At 44.0% G+C, this 19,911-nt stretch overlaps 1 protein-coding gene across 1 annotated transcript in view; it reads right to left on the reverse strand.

The window, feature by feature from the left end:
- SRPK1 (SRSF protein kinase 1) overlaps positions 1-19,911 on the reverse strand; it is a 34,118-nt gene that overhangs the window by 11,250 nt on the left and 2,957 nt on the right. Inside the window, exons 2-11 of the mRNA XM_019546216.1 lie at positions 16,817-16,935; positions 10,468-10,576; positions 9,561-9,648; positions 8,190-8,277; positions 6,608-6,714; positions 5,877-6,042; positions 2,786-2,811; positions 2,042-2,255; positions 931-1,365; positions 115-215 (exon numbers count right to left, since the gene is read on the reverse strand). Coding sequence (XP_019401761.1) covers positions 115-215; positions 931-1,365; positions 2,042-2,255; positions 2,786-2,811; positions 5,877-6,042; positions 6,608-6,714; positions 8,190-8,277; positions 9,561-9,648; positions 10,468-10,576; positions 16,817-16,935 — 1,453 coding nt within the window. The remainder of the gene's footprint in view (positions 1-114; positions 216-930; positions 1,366-2,041; positions 2,256-2,785; positions 2,812-5,876; positions 6,043-6,607; positions 6,715-8,189; positions 8,278-9,560; positions 9,649-10,467; positions 10,577-16,816; positions 16,936-19,911) is intronic.

Here is a 19,911-nt window from a genome sequence, read left to right on the forward strand (position 1 = left end):
GATATATAAAAAAAAAAAAAAAAAAAAAAAAGAAGATGGTGCCTTCTACATCCTCCCTAACTGGGAACAGATTAGAAGCTTTGGTCTGTTGACCCTAAAAAGTTTTAAACTTACCACCCAGCAGGCATTTCCTAGGTCAGCAATCTTCACTTTAAGCTTATCGGCATTCTTGGGTTCAAGAGGATTAAGAAGGAAATTCCCAGGAGTGGATTTTCCTAAAGGCAACATGCACAACAGCTGATTAAATCCACATGGACAGTGCCACCATTTGCTCTCCAAACCCTACATGCTTTGTTCTACATAGGATGCATGATGGTCACTGATCAGAACTTTCCCCTTCCTCAAAGTTTAATTATTAGAAACCCACTTCAGTTTCTGATAAGGTGACAGAAACCATCAAGATATTAAGATTGTAACGCTTATAACTAGAGTAAATACTACAAATACTTGGCACAACAGAGTTAGTTTTGTTTCTTAACCTTGTAGTGGGCTATTTAGTACTTAACTTTTCCTTTACAAGACATGTTCTGCCAGCCAGTGATGGTCCTGGACATTATGTATAGAAACTTTAACAAAAAGACACTTCAACTATAAGGGAAACATTCCCACTTATAAGCTGACCAAAATAATTAAGACATGCTTGAAAAAGAATTAATTCTTTTTAGAGAGTAGGAAGGGACAGAATGAATTCGATGAGAACATGGTAGCAATTTATACACTCCTGATCACAAAAAAAGGCATAACTATCTGTCAAATGAAACCTGCGATTCTGTGAAGGTGAAATTATCAGGACAAGGCTCACCATGGTGGCCTCGGACAGGATCAGGTCTGACTATGTAAACTGAGACCCCAACATTAATACTACATTCTGCTCCATGGCACAAGCAAGGGAAAGGAAATGGTTTCTCATGTATAGGACTCCTCTGATACCTTTATTCACAGATGAGCCATTTTCATTTTCATCCTCTGAGGGTAGCTCTGCCTGGATACGCTGCTGCAAATGGCTAATCTCCTGCTCATTATATGATTGCTCTTCGCTTGAAGTTGCCTGACACACCATGGAATCTAGCACCTCAGAAATTATAGGTACACATGAGTCCACCATGGTTTCTTGTGGTCTGTCCTCAGAGTCTCCATTACGCTGGCTGTAACTACAGCTATGGAAGTTGTTCTCCTCCTGCGCTAGAGGGTCCTCGCCACAGTCATTGGCATTATGAAGATCTTCCTCAAGATGCTCAGGCCCTTGGTTGTTGGAGTTCGAGAAGCCTGTCGTTTGCACTACACCGTTGCAATTGATTTCCATTATGCATTTTTCTACGCCACCATCCATTAGGATAGTCTGCTCTTTCACCTGAAGATTTTCATCTAGGAGAGGGAGAAACAAACAGAAATCAGAATGCTAATAAAAGTACAAAGAAACCTACAAATATACCAAGTAATAATCAAAGCAAGGCAAGTGCCATACTTCTTTAGCCTGGGGGTGTCAAACATAACCCAGGGGTTGCATCTGGCTCGCAGAGCCTCTGTCTGGCCCACTGGACTACCAGTGGCCATCAGAAGTTGGCAGATGTGATCTACCACAGAATATGGGGATGTTTGGCCCTCCTAGCCAGAGCCACCAGCAGCAAGCCTAGCTCACTACTGCAGCTGCTCCCAAACTCTTGCTGCACCCCCAGACTCCTGCTGCTGCCAGAACCCTTATCCCCAAACCCAGGTTCCTGCTGCTCTGGACTCTGTCCCAGGCTGAATTTGGTCTGTAACAAACCTCAGAGTCTGGACCCAGCCTGGGGCCCCAAGCAAGTCTGACATCCATGCTTTAGCTTATTTTATGCCAGCACAATATTTTGCAGGTCCCTCATACTCAATGGAAGTTTTTGCAACAGAATTTAAGAATATTACACAGTTTTCATAAGGTTACCAGCTTGACTGCCACATGCTCCACAATTGTCCACTCCAACTTTACCAGCTTGGCTGTACAAATACTACTGTGCTGCTGTACATACAGTTGGATGCAAGGCCCTGCAATATGCAGGATTCATACCTGATTTATGTGGTAGCCCTTCATCTTGTGGACTCTCTTTCAGAAGGATGTGAAGGGGATTCTGAGCTTCTTCCTGATCTGTAGGTTGTGTTTGAACTGGGCTGGCTTCCTTCTCCATTTCCTCTATCTCCTGCATTCGCTTTTCTAGTAGTTCAGCTTGCCGTTTCTGTTTCTTTTTTAATTTCTTTTTCTTATTCTTTGACATTTTGTCAGCCTGCAAGGAAATGAAAGGGGCAAACCTCTTAGGCGATGACCTGGTATTTTCTATTTTAAATGCCCCCCAAAGCAACAGATGGGATTTAATTTAGCAAATTATTTTAGAGCCTGTGAAGAAACCTGGACTGACAGCTTTGCTGACTGAGTTCCTTTTCCATCAACGAAGCAAATGCAACCACTGTGCAAGCCTTTATCTAGTGCCTTCCAGTGGGTCCCAATCCTGACCTATAAGATCCATCTTTTGGTATTAAAAGTTGTTCAGTCTTTACGGCCTCTGTAGTCCTTGGATTCCCACTAGAAACACCATAAAAAGCTTGGGTTGCAGTGATACCTTAAAGATGCAAGTACCTCTCTCCAAAGTGTACCAACACAGCTGATGAATGCTTATATAGTGAAAGAACTTGTTAATGTTTCAAGTTCTTCTGGTCCTCCCTGCTGTGCTCCCAAAACAGAATTCCCCCGATGCTAAAGAACAATCTTACAAAAGCTGTATACGAGTAGTTATAAACAGTCCACAGCTATACTTACTGGTTTGGGTTGTGGTGCAGTACTCACTGAAAGGGAAGGGAAGAAAAGTGAGTTAGTTGCTTGCATTACACTTGTACAGGAATATAAATGCAACCTATAACTTGAATAGAAAAGGTGATTTTTTTTTTAGAAGCCAGTAACCTCTTCCACAAAGCAATACTGTTTTTCTGTGGATACTAAGTACTGCTAAAATGTAAAGTTGCACTAACACTAAACCGCAACTGCCTTCTCACTCTACATACATTTGTATAAGACATGTCGGTGGCTTGTTCTATACGTACTGGTAATAATGAACTTAATTGTATCGTCCAATCCTAACGGTTGGAGAAAAAATTATTTTTCAAAATAACAAACAGCAGACATCCACCCAAAAGAGCTCAATGCAGAAATTGTTAGTTAAACTTCAAATGAAAGCCTGACACAGCAGACACATTTGATTGATGACCAGACCAAAGCCTCCTATTATACTATTTCATAGAATCATAGAAAAATTAGGTTTGGAAAGGACCTCAGGAGGTCATCTAGTCCAACCCCCTGCTCAAAGCAGGACCATCCCCAACTAGATCATCTGAGCCAGGACTTTGTCTAGCTGGGTCTTAAAAACCTCTAAGGACGGAGAATCCACAACCTCTCTGGGTAACCTGTTTTAGTGCTTTACTACGCTCCTCCTGATAAAGTTTTTCCTAATACCCATCCTAAACTTCGCTTGCTGCAACTTCAGACTATTGCTCCTTCCTTGTTCTGTCATCTACCATTGCTGAAAACAGTCCAGCTCCATCCTTTTTGGAACCACTGCTCAGGGAGCTGAAGGCTGCTATTAAATTCGCCCCCCCCGCCAGTCTTCTCTTCTCCAGACGATTTAAATAAGCCGAGTTCCCTCTGTCTCTCCACACAAGTCATGTGCTGCAACCCCTTAACCATTTTCGTCGCTTCTGGACTCTCTCCAATTTGTCCACATCCTTTCTGTAGTGGGAGGCCGAAAACTGCACACAGTATTCCAGATGTGACCTCACAGTGCCAAACAGAAGAGAAGAATCACTTCCCTTGATCTGCTGGCAATGCTCTTACTAATGCAGTCAAGTATGCGGTTAAGTCTTCTTGGCAACAAGGGCACACTGTTGGCTTATACTCCGCTTATTGTTTACTGCAACCCCCAGATCCTTTTCTGCAGAGCTGTTGCTTAGCCAGTCAGTCCCAAGCCTGTGCATGGGATTGTTCCATCCTAAGTGCAGACTTTTACGCTTCTTGTTTTTGAACCTCATGAGTTTTTTTTTTTATTCAATCTTCCAATTTGTCTAGGTCTCTCTGAATCCTAACCCTATTCTCCAATATATCTACTACCCCCCTTCCCTACCCCCTGAGCTTGGTGGTATCTGCGAACTTGGAGAGTGCACTCCATCTCATCTTCCAGGTTGTTGATGAAGATACTGAACAAAACCAGATCTAGGACCGACCCCTGGGGCACTGTACTTGAAACCAACTACCAGCTAGACAAGCCATTGATTACTATCCTTTGAGCTCAACAATCCAAACAGTTTTCTATCCAGCTTATAGTCCATTCATCCAACCCATACTTCTTTAGCTTGCATGCAAGAATGTCATGTGAGACCGTATCGAAAGTCTTGCTAAAGTCAAGGTATATCACATCCACTGTTCTTGCCATATCCACAGAGCCAGTCATCTCGTCATAGGCCATCAGGTTGGTCAGGCATGACTTGCCCTTGGTGAATTCATGCCAACTGTTCCTAATCAATCACCACCTCCTCTCCGAGTGCTTAGAAATGGACTCTTTGAGGACTTGCTCCATGATTTTTCCAAGGACTGAGATGAGGCTGACTGGTCTGTAGTTCCCTGGATCCTGCTCCTTCCCTTTCTTAAAGATGGGCACTATATTTGCCCTTTTCTAATCATCTGGGACCTCTGCTGACCACCATGAATTTTCCGTTTGACTTAAAGAAGATGTAAAGCATACACAGCAAAGAGAGATGCAAACTAGGACTCTTGAGATACATCTACAGGACACTCCTGGTGTGTTTGAAGAGGGATGCTTTTGATTCCACCCTGCTTTCCAGGGAGCACCCTCTGAAGCTGCTTAAGAATTCTGACTAGCATCCTTGAAGGCAACCAGAGGGATGCCACTAAAAAAAGGTTTCACCACTGCATTATTGGGTCAGAGGCACAAGATCAGGAGTGGATGGGTAGAGCATGCTGAAGCGTCCCTCCCTGGACGGTCAGTGATGGAATAGACATACTTGAAGTCCAAATGCCAAAACTCAGAGAATCTGCCATTAGCCTACCCACATTTAGCTGAGCTTGCTGGTTCTCAGCCAGAAGTTGGCCCTTTGAAAATATAAAGATGTCTATGGCATGTAATGCGGCAGTGTGGAGGTATCAGCAGTAAAATACAGTGGAGAAATATCAGCTCTGGTGCCAGAATCAGTACAGCCACACCATGACACTTGTGCGACTATACTGCTTTTGGTTCTAGAGCTTAGAAGTCAACAGCCCCTTACTGAATTGTACATTGCAATAGTTCCTAGACATACTGGTACACAAGCAGATCCTGACAGGGGGAGTGGAGAATATATATGAATTCCAAGCATAAATGAAACCTTGTCTGTACTGTCATTTAGAAAATGTTAATGCACCAGGGAAACCATTTATATTGGCTTAATCTCCTCTCAGGTGTGAAGTCAGTGAATTGGTGGTGCTTGAGTCATCTTTTCACGAGACTGCCCAAACAGACCAGTTTTATAACAAAGATTTTTACAGCACTCTAGGAGGTAAGCTGTCTAGAACGCATCCAAGATGTGTCATACCATTAATTTTTACAAGCACTTTTGAATCTAACATTTCATCTGGCTACTTTTACGGCACTGTAATAAAGATAGTGCGACTGTGATACCATCCGCTCCCTTTGTTTTAACCAACTAACTTCTTCTAAGAATGTGTGGCTGGTATGGGAAATGGCTTTATGGAAGAGATATGAAGTGCTTTTTGTTATTTAGCGATGCTAAGAACTAGAGGATTTTCTCTTGTGAAATTGGTTACAAGCTTTTTTGACAACACCAGTTTTCAGTGGAAAAGGCACCTGCAGAGCCAGATGGAGGGGGAGCCCCAGATCTCTGCCACTCTGTTGCTTCTGCAGCCAGCCTCCGAATGTACTGGTCATTAACACACAGAAGAATGTTCTCAGGTTTAATATCCGTATGGATGATCCGACATTTTGCGTGCAAGTAATCCAGGCCCTGCAGAACCTGCAGATATGAGGGGAGGACATGGACAGTCAAGAAAAGCAAGCAGCAGGCAAGCAAGAAGAGAAGAAATGAAGAGAAAAACAGTATCAGAGTTTAACGAGTATTTAAATACCTACTGAAGAGAATTTCTTTAGTTTAACACCAGGGCCAGCCTGGGATGTTGCTACCAATTTAGGATACTGTTACTATGGAGTTAAAGAGGAAGTGTGTGTGCAATTTCAAGTGTAGTTAATTAAATGCTCCATCTCCTCCCCACTCTGCTTGATCTATCACTGCTACAGCACTAATGCTCACTTAACTTTTAGAGCTTCCCTCCTTCCTCTCCTTGACAAAGTCACTGTTCAAAGCAAACCTTCAGCTAGTCAGGATGCAAATTGTGACAGCTGAAATACCTGTGGGCTAATATCTTCAGAGAAAAGACTAATCTTACATTTAATTGAATTGTTTGTGGGGCCACACATCAATACGAGTTTAAGGCTCATTTTCCTGCATCTAACAAGAAACATTTTGCTCACAAAGGAATTCGAGGAATGAGGGCATTAATGAAGACTGAATTGAAACGTGCCTGTTGGATGATTTTTTTGACACAGGGGAGTGGAAGCCCCTGATAATTTGACTTGATGATCCACTTCAGAAGATGATGTCCTAGAACTTCAAACACCATACAGATATCTGTAATTAGGTCAAGGAGAAATAGGGACATTCTGACCCAGTGAGCCTCCAGCATTTTCAAAACAGAGCTAAAAATAAAAAATAAATCCAATACAAGGAGCTACTTCTGTCACCTAAGCTGGCAGTTCTTACAGACACCCTTTCCCTCCCAACACAGGTAGCTATAATAGGTGTTAGGAGCAGCAAGTAGATGTGAGCACTCTCAAACAAACATTGCCACCAAATATATGCACCCTTAATATAACTGAAGATGATGTTGGTTTTATGCAACAGCAACCGTAACACAGCAGCAACCGTATCAGATTCTGGAAAGAGACCACTTATGCAATGGACCATGCATGAACTGCTTAAGCACAATATCTAGCTGAAAATGTGAGTTCCAGAAGCATCTTGGCTCCTACTCCAGGCAACAAATAAATAAATAAATCACACCTCCATTTCTCCACAGCTCTAAGCAACACAAATCTCAAGACACCAACCACTTGCAGAAAATATTTGTCCCCACTCCCCGCTTCTTTATCAGTGCCCCATTGACATACTTCTTATTTTTTTTAACTGCATTTATATTAGCTCAGTGATTCTCAACCAGGGTGACATGGCCTCGAGATCCTTTCGAGGGTGCTGCGGGGTGCCATACCCTGTTTGTATGCCTAATAGTGCTAATATAATTCACATGATAAACCCAGAGATTTCAAACAGGAATCCATAGTGTTAAAGATATTCTGCCCTATTGTGGTCTGAGTTATTTGCAACAGAAAAATTGCTGTTGTTTTTCTGTAGTCAAAAAATGAGTAAAAACAAACCTTGCCCGCTTATGTCCTTAGATCAACATGGCTACAACCAAGACACCAGCATCAAATATACAGTGACAATCAAGGGTTTCTCTGTTCCCAGTATTACAGGTTTTCAATACCCCAACAGAGTTTCTAACCTAGGTAATAAAAATGCATTTTAGAAGCAACATTGCATCTATAAGTCTTCTAATGTCCATGCTAATGTTTCTGATTTAAAGCCAACTTATGTTGCCAAGTAACAGACCCTGAAGTCTGCCCAACTGTGCTAGGGCACATCCCTGATATTTTGCAGTACCTTCACTCTTTTCAGTCAGACATTATTACAAAGCTGCTATCAGCCTGACCAAGGTTCAGTGGGGGAAAAAGCAGCAGCTATTCATCTGCAGTCTGCATTCGAGTACAGCCACTATTTTAAAATCATGACTCAGCCGAACAGCCCTTCCACACAAATGCACATAATTTCAGAGTCGCAAAGTAAATGATTATTCCAAGTACGCATTCTGCCAACACCTTCAAGGCCTATTGAAAAGAGATTTTTTTTTTATTGTTTTCATTATTGCAGACTTGCTTTTGGAGGATAAAATGCCTGCCAAAACACCGTTCAAACTTTCATTGGCCTAACAGCTATGCAGGAAACATCCACGCTAATGCAGTGCTCCACATTTGTTCCAAAAAGGATACGGGAGCCATTCACTCCTGAGATCTTGAAGTCATCCAATAATTGAACCACTCTCTCTTTATTCGGATCACTGGGATCACTGTTGCGGACCTGCATGGAAAGAAGATAAGGGACACAAGATAAATCCTTTAATGGAATTCCTGGGCTAGGAAACATTGGGAGTCACAGGAAGGAGCTTTAAGAGGGATATGGATGCACCTATATATACACCATGTCTCTTTCCCATTTATTTCTTAACACACAAAGCATTTCAAACAGCACAAAACATGTCTACATTCATATGAATCTGAAATAAGGTAGAATAAGAATCTAAAACACAAAAGTTACTTTAGAATAGCCCCACAGGTTGACACTTTTACTGTCAAACTCATTTCTGTTTGGTTCCCAGATCCCAAGTGGGATAAATAGGAAGATAGGTTCCAGAATGGGGAGTGTTTCTACACATGCAGCTATTCTGTAGTAAAGAGGTATACAACCTTCCTCACACCGATAAGATTCAGTGAAAAAAGGAAGACCACCAGAAGAGGAAAGTGCTGTGTGCAGAAATGGCTGGAAACAGACTGTACCCATGTTGTCGCTGCCTCATCCCCTTCAACTGTGAAAAAAGCTCGTTGTGCATGTGCCACAAAGCCAAAGGGGGTGGCTGGAATTCCTCACCGTGAACCTGGGTGCCACAGAGCTCTCCAAGCTCACCAGCATGTCAGAGCTCCTGCTGCAAATGCCACAGGTGCTGCGAGCTAAGAACTCACCAGCTGGTCAGCACAGAGCCTGCCCAGAGTCCCTGCTTTCAAGCAGCTCTGAAGCTTGCTGCCGATTGCTCTTAGAGCTGCAAGCATCCTTGGGATGCTGCTCACCCTTTTTCTCCCCACGCTGCTGAAATGGGGGATGGGGAGGAGGGGCAAATTGAAGGCAAACAGCCACAAGCGCTGAACCTGCTTGAAAGCAAGGACTGGGCAGACCCTCAGCTGAGCAGCTGGTGAGCTTAAAGAGAGCTCTCAGCACATGCAGGGCTCCTAGGAGCTCTGCTGACAGGCTGGTGAGCTCTGGATCTACCCTGTAGGTCTTTTTGTAGAATTAGTGAAACCCTGTTTCCTCTATCAGGTCATAACCAACACTTTCACAGATCTCAAACACCACCAGAGAGGTTAAAACCCACTGCACAGCATTCCTTAAGTCTCAGTAAACACAGCACAAACTTTCTCCTTTAAGGGTGAAACAAAAAAAGTCTACTCAATAAGGCCTGTAGAGTCATGCTGCTTCCACATACTGTGGAAATATGAGACACTCTTACTAGCCCAAGGACTACTTCCAAACTGACTTTCATATGAACTCTGGAAGTGGATAAAGTTGACCAGAGCCCTTCAAGTACTCACCGACTTCAGCAGTTTGATCTCATCCAGCGCTGTTTCAGTGTAGTGCTCAGCACTCTTCACTACTTTCATTGCCACAAACCTCTTGCCCCTAAACACAAACAGAGCAAGTTTACGTCAAACGGTCTCCCAATTAAAAGGGAAACAGCTGTCAGCATTCTCTCAATTCTCTTGGATCAGAATTGATTAGTTAGGATTGCTTTCTGAGTAAGAGGAAGACAAGTTCTAGTTCACTCTTGTGACAGTTGTCTTTGAGGCTCTTATGGTCTTAAGAAAAATTAACCCTTTTATAAGTGCCATACTGGGTCAGGCCAATGATCCATCTACCCCAGTGTCCTGTTTCCAACAATGGCAGAGATGGATCGCTTTAGAGGGACAGCACTTAACTGGATGTCGACAGTGTTCTACATCTCCTGTTCATTATCCTCCCTGACTTTCATCACCACTGGTTTACGGATGCCACAGGATACACCTTTGACTGTTCTGTTCTATAGTTCTAATGCCCATCAGTGTGTCTAGTCCCTTTTTGAACTTGGCTGTACCATCTGCCTCTACAGCCTCCTGTGGTAAGGAGTTCCATGGGTTAACAACACACTGTTTAAAAAAGTACTTCATCTTGCCTTTTCCATTTGTCTCAAAAACAAACAACAGCCTAACTGGCCAAAAGTGATAGGTCAGGGACAGCTGAACACAGGCATTCTTCTAATGAGATATGTACGTTATACCCATGCATAATACAATAACCTTGGTGGACAATCTATACATAACATGTTTAAAATAACAGAAGTCTGAAGAGAACAGGCAGCTTCGTATAAAGCATCTGCTAATCTACCTGAACATTACCTACTCTGAATCTTTTGTAGAAATGTCCATTAAAAATAAACCAGCCCCCACCCCCCGAACAACTTACTGAATATCCCAAGCTAGCCACACGGTGGAAAAGTGCCCCCATCCAAGCTTCCGGATGACATGGTATCGGCCGTTGAATAGATCTCCTATTTTCACTAGATGATAACCACCTGGAAGAACCAAGGGGGATATCACCACAAGAGATCAGTCAGCAATGAATGTCAGTGAGCAAACACATGGAACAGGAGCCACAATTTCATGACAACTTTTGATAAATATTTAAACATAAGGGACACTTGTGAATTTCTCTAGGGCAGTGCTTCTCAACCTTTTTCCTAGTGGGACCCATCTCTAAAGGTTCATGGCCTGTCCCAACCCACACCTGCTGGATTTTTCATTTTAATGGTGATACTTGTGGATTCTCCATTTTGCAAAGAGCTCTCTGCGGGCCTGCAGAGTTCCAGCCTGCAAGAGCTTCTTGCAAAAAGTGTGGCAAACCCTAAGCCCAGTCCTGACAGGGAGTGAGAGGGGGAAACACCACTCAGTCACCACATGGGGCCTGAGATTCAGTCAGCCAAGGCTTGCTTTCCCTCCTGGAGCCTTTGAGATAAGTGGGGTTGCTGGGGGCCCCCCTCTGGCAGGGCTGGAAGGAGTGGGGACTGTGGGTCAGGGATGGAGGACACCAGCAAGGCTGGTTAGGGGGCGTGTGGGGCAGGTGCAGGTGACTGTTAGGACTGGTGGGGGGGGGAAGGGTTGGGGGCTGTGGAAAGAGCCAGTGGGGTGGGGTTATATAGGTGGGGGCTGAGGGAGTGGGGAGGTGTTTTCAGGAAGCCCCATGTGGAGGGCCAGCCCAGCCCGACCCAATTAAAAGGGAAATAGCTGTCAGCATTCTCTCAATTCTCTTGGATCAGAATTGATTAGTTAGGATTGCTTTCTGAGTAAGAGGAAGACAAGTTCTAGTTCACTCTTCTGACAGTTGTCTTTGAGGCTCTTATGGTCTTAAGAGCCCATGCACCATCAGGTCGGGTGGGAAGCTGCCCATGGAGGCAAGCACTCATGCACCACTGGGCCAGGCGGGCTCCGTGCCTGCATGAGTTGCTTCCTGCTGGAGTGCTGGAAGCCCCATGCAGAGGCACAGAGCCTGCCTGGCCCAATGGCATGTGGCTCCTGGTCAACACACCATCAGGCTGGGCCAGTCAGCTCCGAGACTTCACACTGGGCTTCTAGCACTCCAGTGGGAAGCCACCTATGGAGACAGAGAGCCCGCCTGGCCTGATGGCGTGTGGCTCCCACTTGCAGTGCCGCGATCCACACGTGCTGGTACAGAACCAGCTTGCTTTGGTTCAAAAGCACGTGCCAGTAGGCCGGGCCATCTCCATGCCAGCAGGTGCAGGTCCTGGGGCTCAGACTGGGATGCACGTCACCTGGGGCTCTGCCTGCCATGGCCATGAACACCCTGAGGTCCCACTGCTGCTGAGCCACCAGCGAAACCTTCATACTCACATTCCTTTACTACCCCCCACCTGCTCACAACCCCCACCCCAACCACCCACAAAGCCCCCACACCCACCACCCCATATAACCCCCCACACCTTCACAAATCTGCTCACACCCACCTCCCAATGATACAAAGTACCTGCATATATTTCTAAAGAAGGTTCAAACAGTGTTATATTTAGTTTAATTTGCAAAACAAATGTAATTAAATTTGCATAATTTTGAGTTTTCCTGTGCATAATTCCCGGGGTGTACAGAGTCATGTCAGTAGGAGCTCTGATTTTCCATAATGAAAAAGCCAAAATCAAATGCCAAAATATAGAGCTATTTAGAATTAATTTTGTTATAGTGATTGAGGCATGGCAGGCTTCCAAATTGCTTTAACACTGTGAATATAACAAAAAAACCATTGTGTTATACAGTCACCTTTCGTTTTAATCATGGATTTTGGGGTTTTAATCAGAGAATTTGCATTTTTATCACATATTTATTTTATTGGAGAAAACCAGGATCCTTGATCATACGCCTTATGCACAAGAGGACTAAATTAAGGTTACGTAGTTTCATAGTAGCTAGGGCCAGGAAGGACCTGATTAGATCATCTAGCCTGACCTCCTGTTACAGGCAGGAATGAATGCTGGGTTCACAAGACCCCAGACAGGTGATCACCTAACCTCCTCTTGAATTTGTCCAAGGTAGGGGCAAGGACCACCTTCCTGGGACGTTGGTTCCAGATTCTGGCCACCCTAACTGTAAAATATTGACTTCTGATCTCTAACCTAAACCTATTCTCCATCAGCTTATTACCATTGTTCCTCATCACCCCAGGTGGTACTGGGGAGAAAAGGGCTCTTCCTATTTGCTGATTATCTCCCCTGATGCGTTTGTAGGCAGCCCCACCAGGTCCCGCCTCAGCCTCCTCTTGCTGAGGCTGAACAGGTAGGTTCAGGTCCCTCAGTCTCTCCTCAGAGGGCCTGTCCTGCTGTCCTCTCACCAAATGGGTGGCCCTCCTCTGAACTCTCTCCAAGCTGGCCACATCCTTTTCAAAGTGCTGCGCCCAGTACTGGACAAAGTACTCCAATTGAGGTCTGACCAATGTTGCATAGAAGGGGAGTATCACCTCTCTGAACCGGCTTGAGATGCATCTGTGGATGGGTGACAAGGTGCGGTTGGCGGCAGCTCATGTTCATCTTGGAAACAATAATGACTCCAAGATCCCTTTCTGCCTCTGTGCTTTCAAGAGGGGAACTCCCCAGCCTGTATGTATGCTGTGGATTCCTTCTCCCAAGGTACAGCACACTGCATTTGTCTACGTTAAACCTCATCCTATTCTCATCTGCCCACTTTTGTAGTCTGTCTAAATCTTGTTGCAGGCTCTCTCTCCCTTCCAGTGTGTCCACCTTGCTCCATATCTTAGTGTCATCAGCCAACTTGCTTTCCACCCCCTCGTCCAAGTCGCTGATGAAGATGTTAAACAGTGCGGGCCAGAGGACTGAGCCCTGGGGGACCCCACTGCTCACATCTCGCCAGGTTGAGAACAACCCATCCACCACTACTCTGGGTGCGCCTCATTGGCCAACTTTTTACCCATCCAACTGTGTAGGCATCAATGCCACAGTCACCTAATTTATTGATGAGGATGGGGTGAGGGACAGCGTCAAAGGCCTTCTTAAAATCTAGAAAGCCTACGTCCATGGTGACACCATCATCCAAGGATTTAGTTACTTGGTCATAAAAGACAATCAGGTTGGTCAGGCAGGACCTGCCTTTGATGAACCCATGCTGATTACCCCTGAGCATGATCTTCCCAGCTGGCCCCCCACAGATGTGCTCCTTGATGATTCTCTCCAAGATCTTCCTGAGCACCAAGGTGAGGCTCATGGGCCTACAGTTATGTGGGTCCTCCTTCCTCCCTTTCTTGAAAATCGGGACATTAGCTACTTTCTAATCCTTTGGCACCTGGCCAGATGACCACAAATGCTCATACAGCTGGGCCAAGGGCTCTGCGATGACTCCTGTCAGCTCCCTCAACACCCTTGGGTGGAGAGCATCTGGACCTGCAGATTTAAAAATGTCCAGCCCTTCCAGAAGATCCCTAACTACATCTGCGCTGACCGAAGGCCTGACAGAGCTATCCCCAAGATTGTCCCTACCTCTGGTAGGAGGGATGTCTCGGTCCCTGTTCAAGAAAACAGAGGCAAAGCAACCGTTAAAAATATCAGCTCTCTTGCCTGGAGTAGCCACAAGATTACCACGTGAGTTTTGCAGGGGCCCTATATTGCCTGGTGCCGCCTTCTTGCTCCCAATGTACTTGAAAAAGGACTTTTTGTTGTCCTGAATCCTGGGCCTTCCTAATAGGCCTCCTACACTCCCAGGCAGAGGAGGAGGAGTACTCCTCCTTGGTGATAGCTCCTCCCTTCCACTGGTTGCATGCCACCCTTTTAGTCCTCAGACATTCCTGAATGCCCCTGCTGAGCCAAGAGGGTTTCTGAGCACTCTTACTTGCTTCTCTCAGAGACTGTTACCTTTTAGGCCTGGAGTATCGTCCCCTCAAGGTATGACCATCCCTCATAGACTCCCATCTCCTCTACCTTCTGGGCTCTCAGTGCCTCCCCCACTAATCTCTGAAGTTCACTGAAGCTGGCCCTTCTGAAGTCAAGGGCTTTAGTCCTGCTGTAAGCCCTTTACACCCTGTGCTGGACAGTGAATTCCAGCAGGTGATGATAATTATTACCCAGGTGGTCAAAGACCTGCAATCCCCTCACCAGGTCATCCCTGGTGGCCAGGATCAGGTCCAGCAAGGCATTACCTCTAGTGGGGCTGTGTACTTCCTGGATAAGGTGAAGGTCCTATAATACAGCCAGGAACCGATGTGAGCAGTCAGACCTGGCTGTCTGCTCCTCCCAGAAAATGTCTGGGTAGTTTAGGTCACCCATGACAATAACATCCCTTGACCTAACCACCTCCATAAGCTGACTGGAGAAGTCCCGGTAACACAGGACAACCTTATTTCTTTTTGTAAGTTCTGAGTGCTTGATTCTGCAATCTTGGCATTCCTTAAAAAAAACAACCAAACAACCAAACTCAGACTACCTTTAAATCTTAAATGGACTATTACAAATAAATCCAACTTAAAAACATGGAACGGTTTCTACCTTTATTTACTTGGCAAGCCTCAGGCAGGGACTCTATTCCTCCCGTTTTTGATACTGACAGCATAAACTACAGGAACACACGCATGGCAGTTTACTGCACCTACTGTTGCCAAGTATGCTACTGTATTTTATACCACTGTGACTAACCCAGGACAATCCATGCAATTTAGGCATCCTGTTTCAAGCACTTACAGTGAATCATATCCACAACATTTATGCTGTGAAGTCTACAAATTACTCTACCCGATCCAAACTGCCATGTCAAATTGGTTTGGGCCCACCTGGACTGAATCCAGACCAACATAGCTGTCACTTGCCTGCCTGGTACCAACATGCATATCCACTGGGGCTCCATACCCTGAATTTTGCCCCTGCACACCCTCCAAACTCCTGGCCCCTCTAGGAGCTCTGCAGCTGAGATAACACGATATCATGGGTCAGATTCAGTACACAAGCCATGTTTGACAGCCATGGTCTACGTGACCACTTTACCACAGCAGGAAGTAGCATAGTAGCTAGAATGGCTTACAGAAAAAACAAGTTAACAGTTATGTGGAATTACATGAACTACTGGTACTAACTGTGTGAGAAAGCATGGTGTTACAGATATGTTAAAAGGTTTCTGAGTCTAAGGCAGGGAGCTTTTCAAAAGCAAAAGTGGGAAGTAGGTGCCAAATACAACTGAAATGCAGAGATAGTTAAACACTCATGTTCTCTTCAAATGTCAGAAAGCCTCTCTCTTCAGAAGTTAGTAGCCTCTTACATTCTGTAGTACAGACAAAAGACAAGTACTTCCTGATATGATTAAACAATTATTTTAAAAAACAAAAAGCACTTAGGAGTCCTTGATAGGTAGAGACTTCAAAATCACCTTCAACAGAAGGGGGAAAAGACTACTGTAGATGCATGGCTTTAACTTCTTAATACAACTCTAAAAAAGGAACTATAAGCAGGTATCTGTCCTAGAAACTAGATTATTCCTTTCCTCCTACCTCCAGCTGATAAAGCTGAGGCAATTTCTAGGGAAAACTGAGACAATTCTCTACCAGAGGAGGAAAGAAGTTGGCAGGTTTGTCAAATTAGTGCCCCACTAATACTGAAATGTGGAGATTTGGAGTCCTTCTCCATCTTAAAACACTGATTCTCAACCTGGGTTCAATGAAATCCTTAAAACGATCTCATGGTATATACCTTCGTGATTCACAAGACAAACTCAGAGATCTCACATAGGAGCCCAAAGTGTCAAAACACTCGGATCTGCTGGGGCCCCAGCTCTTCACAACAGAAAAAATGCTCTATTGTTCTTCAGCAACAGAAAAATAAGTGACAGCTAAGAACTGGCATTTTCCAAGGGATGCCTTGAGTCTTGAAAGGTTGAGAACCACTGTCTTAAAAGGGAAGTTTCAACTTGATCATGCTTTGTTTTATACACAGAGCAGACCTTGTCTCAAGTAAAGAAAAGCAGACTGTGTGACTTAAAACAAAGTCCATCAAACAAATAACGCCTCAATCCAGGTAAGCAGATAATAGCTTCTCCCCATTCTCATTTTAACAAAGTCTCTTCAAACACCAGGCAAACGTATACTACATTTTCTCCTTTGCATCTTAGACATGAAAACATTTCAGGTTAGACACTCCATAGCTTTAAAGCCCAGAGCATAAAGGCTGAAGGCTTTGTAAGGGAGCAGGAAGGATAACAGGCAGGAAAAAGCTAAAAACCTGTTTAGTGTTATTTTTAACACAAGGCAAAGCCCTCACCTTTACAGTAATCATTTGGATCCTCCTGTTCATCATCGTCTGATCCCAGAATTTCCTCCTCTTGCTCAGGGAGATCATTCTCTGAATGAGCAGCAGGACCTCGGTGCTGAGTTTCAGGTCTGTGGGAGAACACACATATGTAAAGTGCATGCACATTAAGGTCATTTCATTTCAGCTACTTTCATTTTACTCAATGCAAGGGACTGAGAAGCATATTTGTCTTCAGAAAACCTACTTTCACGTTTAAAAGTTTTTACTCCCAGGCCAGTAGTGTCAGGAGGGGTATAAAAGAGCTCTTTGCTTTTCAGATATACTTGATCTGAGCCTTCAAGAGGCTGAGGAAAAAGCACATACACACTCTATAATGAGCGAATACTCACTTAATCCCATTGCTACATTACTGCCCTTTGAAGCTCCCCCACCACTTGAATCTTGGGGTCCTTTTCATGCTAAATTAGTGATTCTCAACAAGGGCCCTACATGAACCTTTTAAGGATGTCATGCAATATTAGTCATGCCAAGACCTACACAATTCATAAGATTAACCAAAGATTTAAAACAGAAATCCATAACATCAAAAACATTCTGACCTGTTGTGGACTTCGTCCTTTGTAAGCAAAGAGTTGCTTTACTACTTTTCTATTGTCAAAAAAACCAAACTCCAATAACAAAAGAGGAAAACTCAGAAAATGTTAGCTTTTGAGTACTTTATTCTGAAAAGGCTGAGAAACATTGTGCCAAATAGTTTAAAGCAATAAGGGGGGTTTTTTTTGGCAATTTATATTCCAAAGCATTACCTATATTAAACCTGTGGACTTAAACCAATGTTTTTGATCACTTATGACTGTCACCATGCTTGGTAACTGAATCAACAAGCCTAGAGGCTGCAGAGACTATGCAATGAAATGTCTTTGAAATTACAGTTCCTCTTCAATCAAGGAGACTTCCTATTTGTTACCAGGGGTTATAATGACATTTTTAAACAGAGCTTAGAGGTAAAAGGCTAAAATTAGCATGAATTTGTAAGAACAAAGGAATTAAACTAATTTCTTTGGAACCAAGTGGTTGCCATTTCAGAGCTTCCATCCCTCAACACAGAGGAATATGAAATAGTTAATACTCCTTCAGCAACTAACACCTTAGAAGTCTGAAAATGAAAATGCATTTAATTTTGTCTGTGTAACCAAGTTTGAGACAATTACTGATAAGACTGGACTAGTTGGTATCGCCTTCTGGCTCTTATGCAGCATTTGGTCTCCAAATGCTAGAGGATGCTGAAATGTCCCCAAATTCCTAATCTGCAATGTAAAAAGTAAAATCAGATGACAGCATCCCTCTAAAGGATAATACCTTCTAAATTCAGGGATATCCAAGGGGAATAAGGAAACATTGTCCTGAATCCAATTTCTGTTTCTTTTCCCCATGTCTCTGGGACACTGGCATTCAGTTTATGAGGATCAGCAGGGAGGGCTTCACTCCTTGGTGCGTGCTGGAAAACTTTTGTCAGCTGCATTAACTTTGCCACTACCAGCAGCAGTTCTAAAAAGGCAGGACCTCCCATCACTTAAAGCAAATACATTTCTCTTCAACAAACCTAAGAACACTTACAAGGCCAGTCAACCCCCTTCAGAGCAAGTTGTTACCAATGCTTTTAAAAGCTATTGGATTTACCCAAAGAACCGTCTGCCTTTGTCGAAAAAGTCACTTATATGCATGTCTACAGTTTCTCACATCAATGATTTAATAGCAAAGAGCTGCATTCTTCTCTCAACACTAAATTTTCAATTAAAAAAAAAAAAAAGAAAAGAAAATCAGCATTGTACTGGGTGCACAGGGCCCACAGAGGCAGTGCAAGGCCAAACTCCAGCTAGGGCCAAATAAAGCCAATTATCTAAACAAGTAGCCAGATCACATTAATAAATTACCTTTTCATGGTATTTTAACAAAAGCTTCAGTAATTTACAGAGTCTTCTAGTCAGTGCAAATTAGGGGCAATACAGAGCTTCCACTATTGTTCTCATAAGGCAGTAGTTATACTTGGTGCTTCCCACCCACCTTCGTTACAATTCTATTCCCACTTTGCTCAAGGAAAGAATGATTTGCATGGCAAGTGCTGGTTATGTTGTCAATAGGTGGGTCAGTAGGTGTTGACTCCTTCCTGTCATTTCAACAGCACAAAATTGAGTTGTAGGAGTCACACTGTGATAGCACTGCCTATTACAAGGTCATGATACATTTTTAAATTTTTTTATTTTTTTGCTTTTGGTAGTCATTCAGGAGATTTAAAGGCAGATTTGATGCTTCCCCAAGACCACAGTTTATTGGAGAATTTCAACCCTTTACCATACGTAGGATACAGGAGGAGCTACTACTCTTTTGTCCTAGAGAAAAGTCTAAATTTGAACTACATTCTGGAGCTTAATTTCACCAACACAGAGTTAGGTCTTACTAGGCCAGAATGCTCAATCCCTGGCCTGTGGGCCAGATCCCCACAGGTCTAGAAATTTGGCAGTGGGGAAGAGGTGGCAGTAATTGTAGTTCCTTTGCTGAGTATGGGGAGCCCTGTGAGCTGTGTAACTTAGTCCTATGCACTATACTGGGTTCACAGGGCACATAGAGGCAGTGCAAGGCCAAACTCCAGCTAGCTAGGATGGGTGGAAGCAGTGAAGGGCCATATCCTAGTGCTCAGGGCCTAATCTAGCACATGGACTGGCACCATGCCATTCATCCAGCCCACAGGGGCATAAACTAGAGCATCAATGTACTAGATGAACACATCTCAACTAGGGTGCTGCAGCACTTGGGGGTGCAGTGAGATCCTTGTAAGGATGCAACAGATGCAATGCAATATTAGCTCTGTTAGTAGAGGTACACCAATATACTGGTGGCATATCAGATCAGCACCAATAAAAGGAAAATTAACATTATTGGTCACTGGCTTTTTTTGGCCACTGTAGTTGATAATGTCACCGATAAATGGTGTGTGCCTACGCGCAGCTGCCATGCATGTGGCCAGCAATGCAGCTGAGCAGCTTGGAAAGCAGCATCCAGCCAGTAAATCTGTGGGTAGGAAGAGGCGTGTGTGTATGCATGGG

The sequence above is a fragment of the Crocodylus porosus genome, unplaced genomic scaffold (genome assembly GCF_001723895.1).
Source record: "Crocodylus porosus isolate Cpor-Errol unplaced genomic scaffold, CroPor_comp1, whole genome shotgun sequence".
Lineage (NCBI taxonomy): Eukaryota > Metazoa > Chordata > Crocodylia > Crocodylidae > Crocodylus > Crocodylus porosus.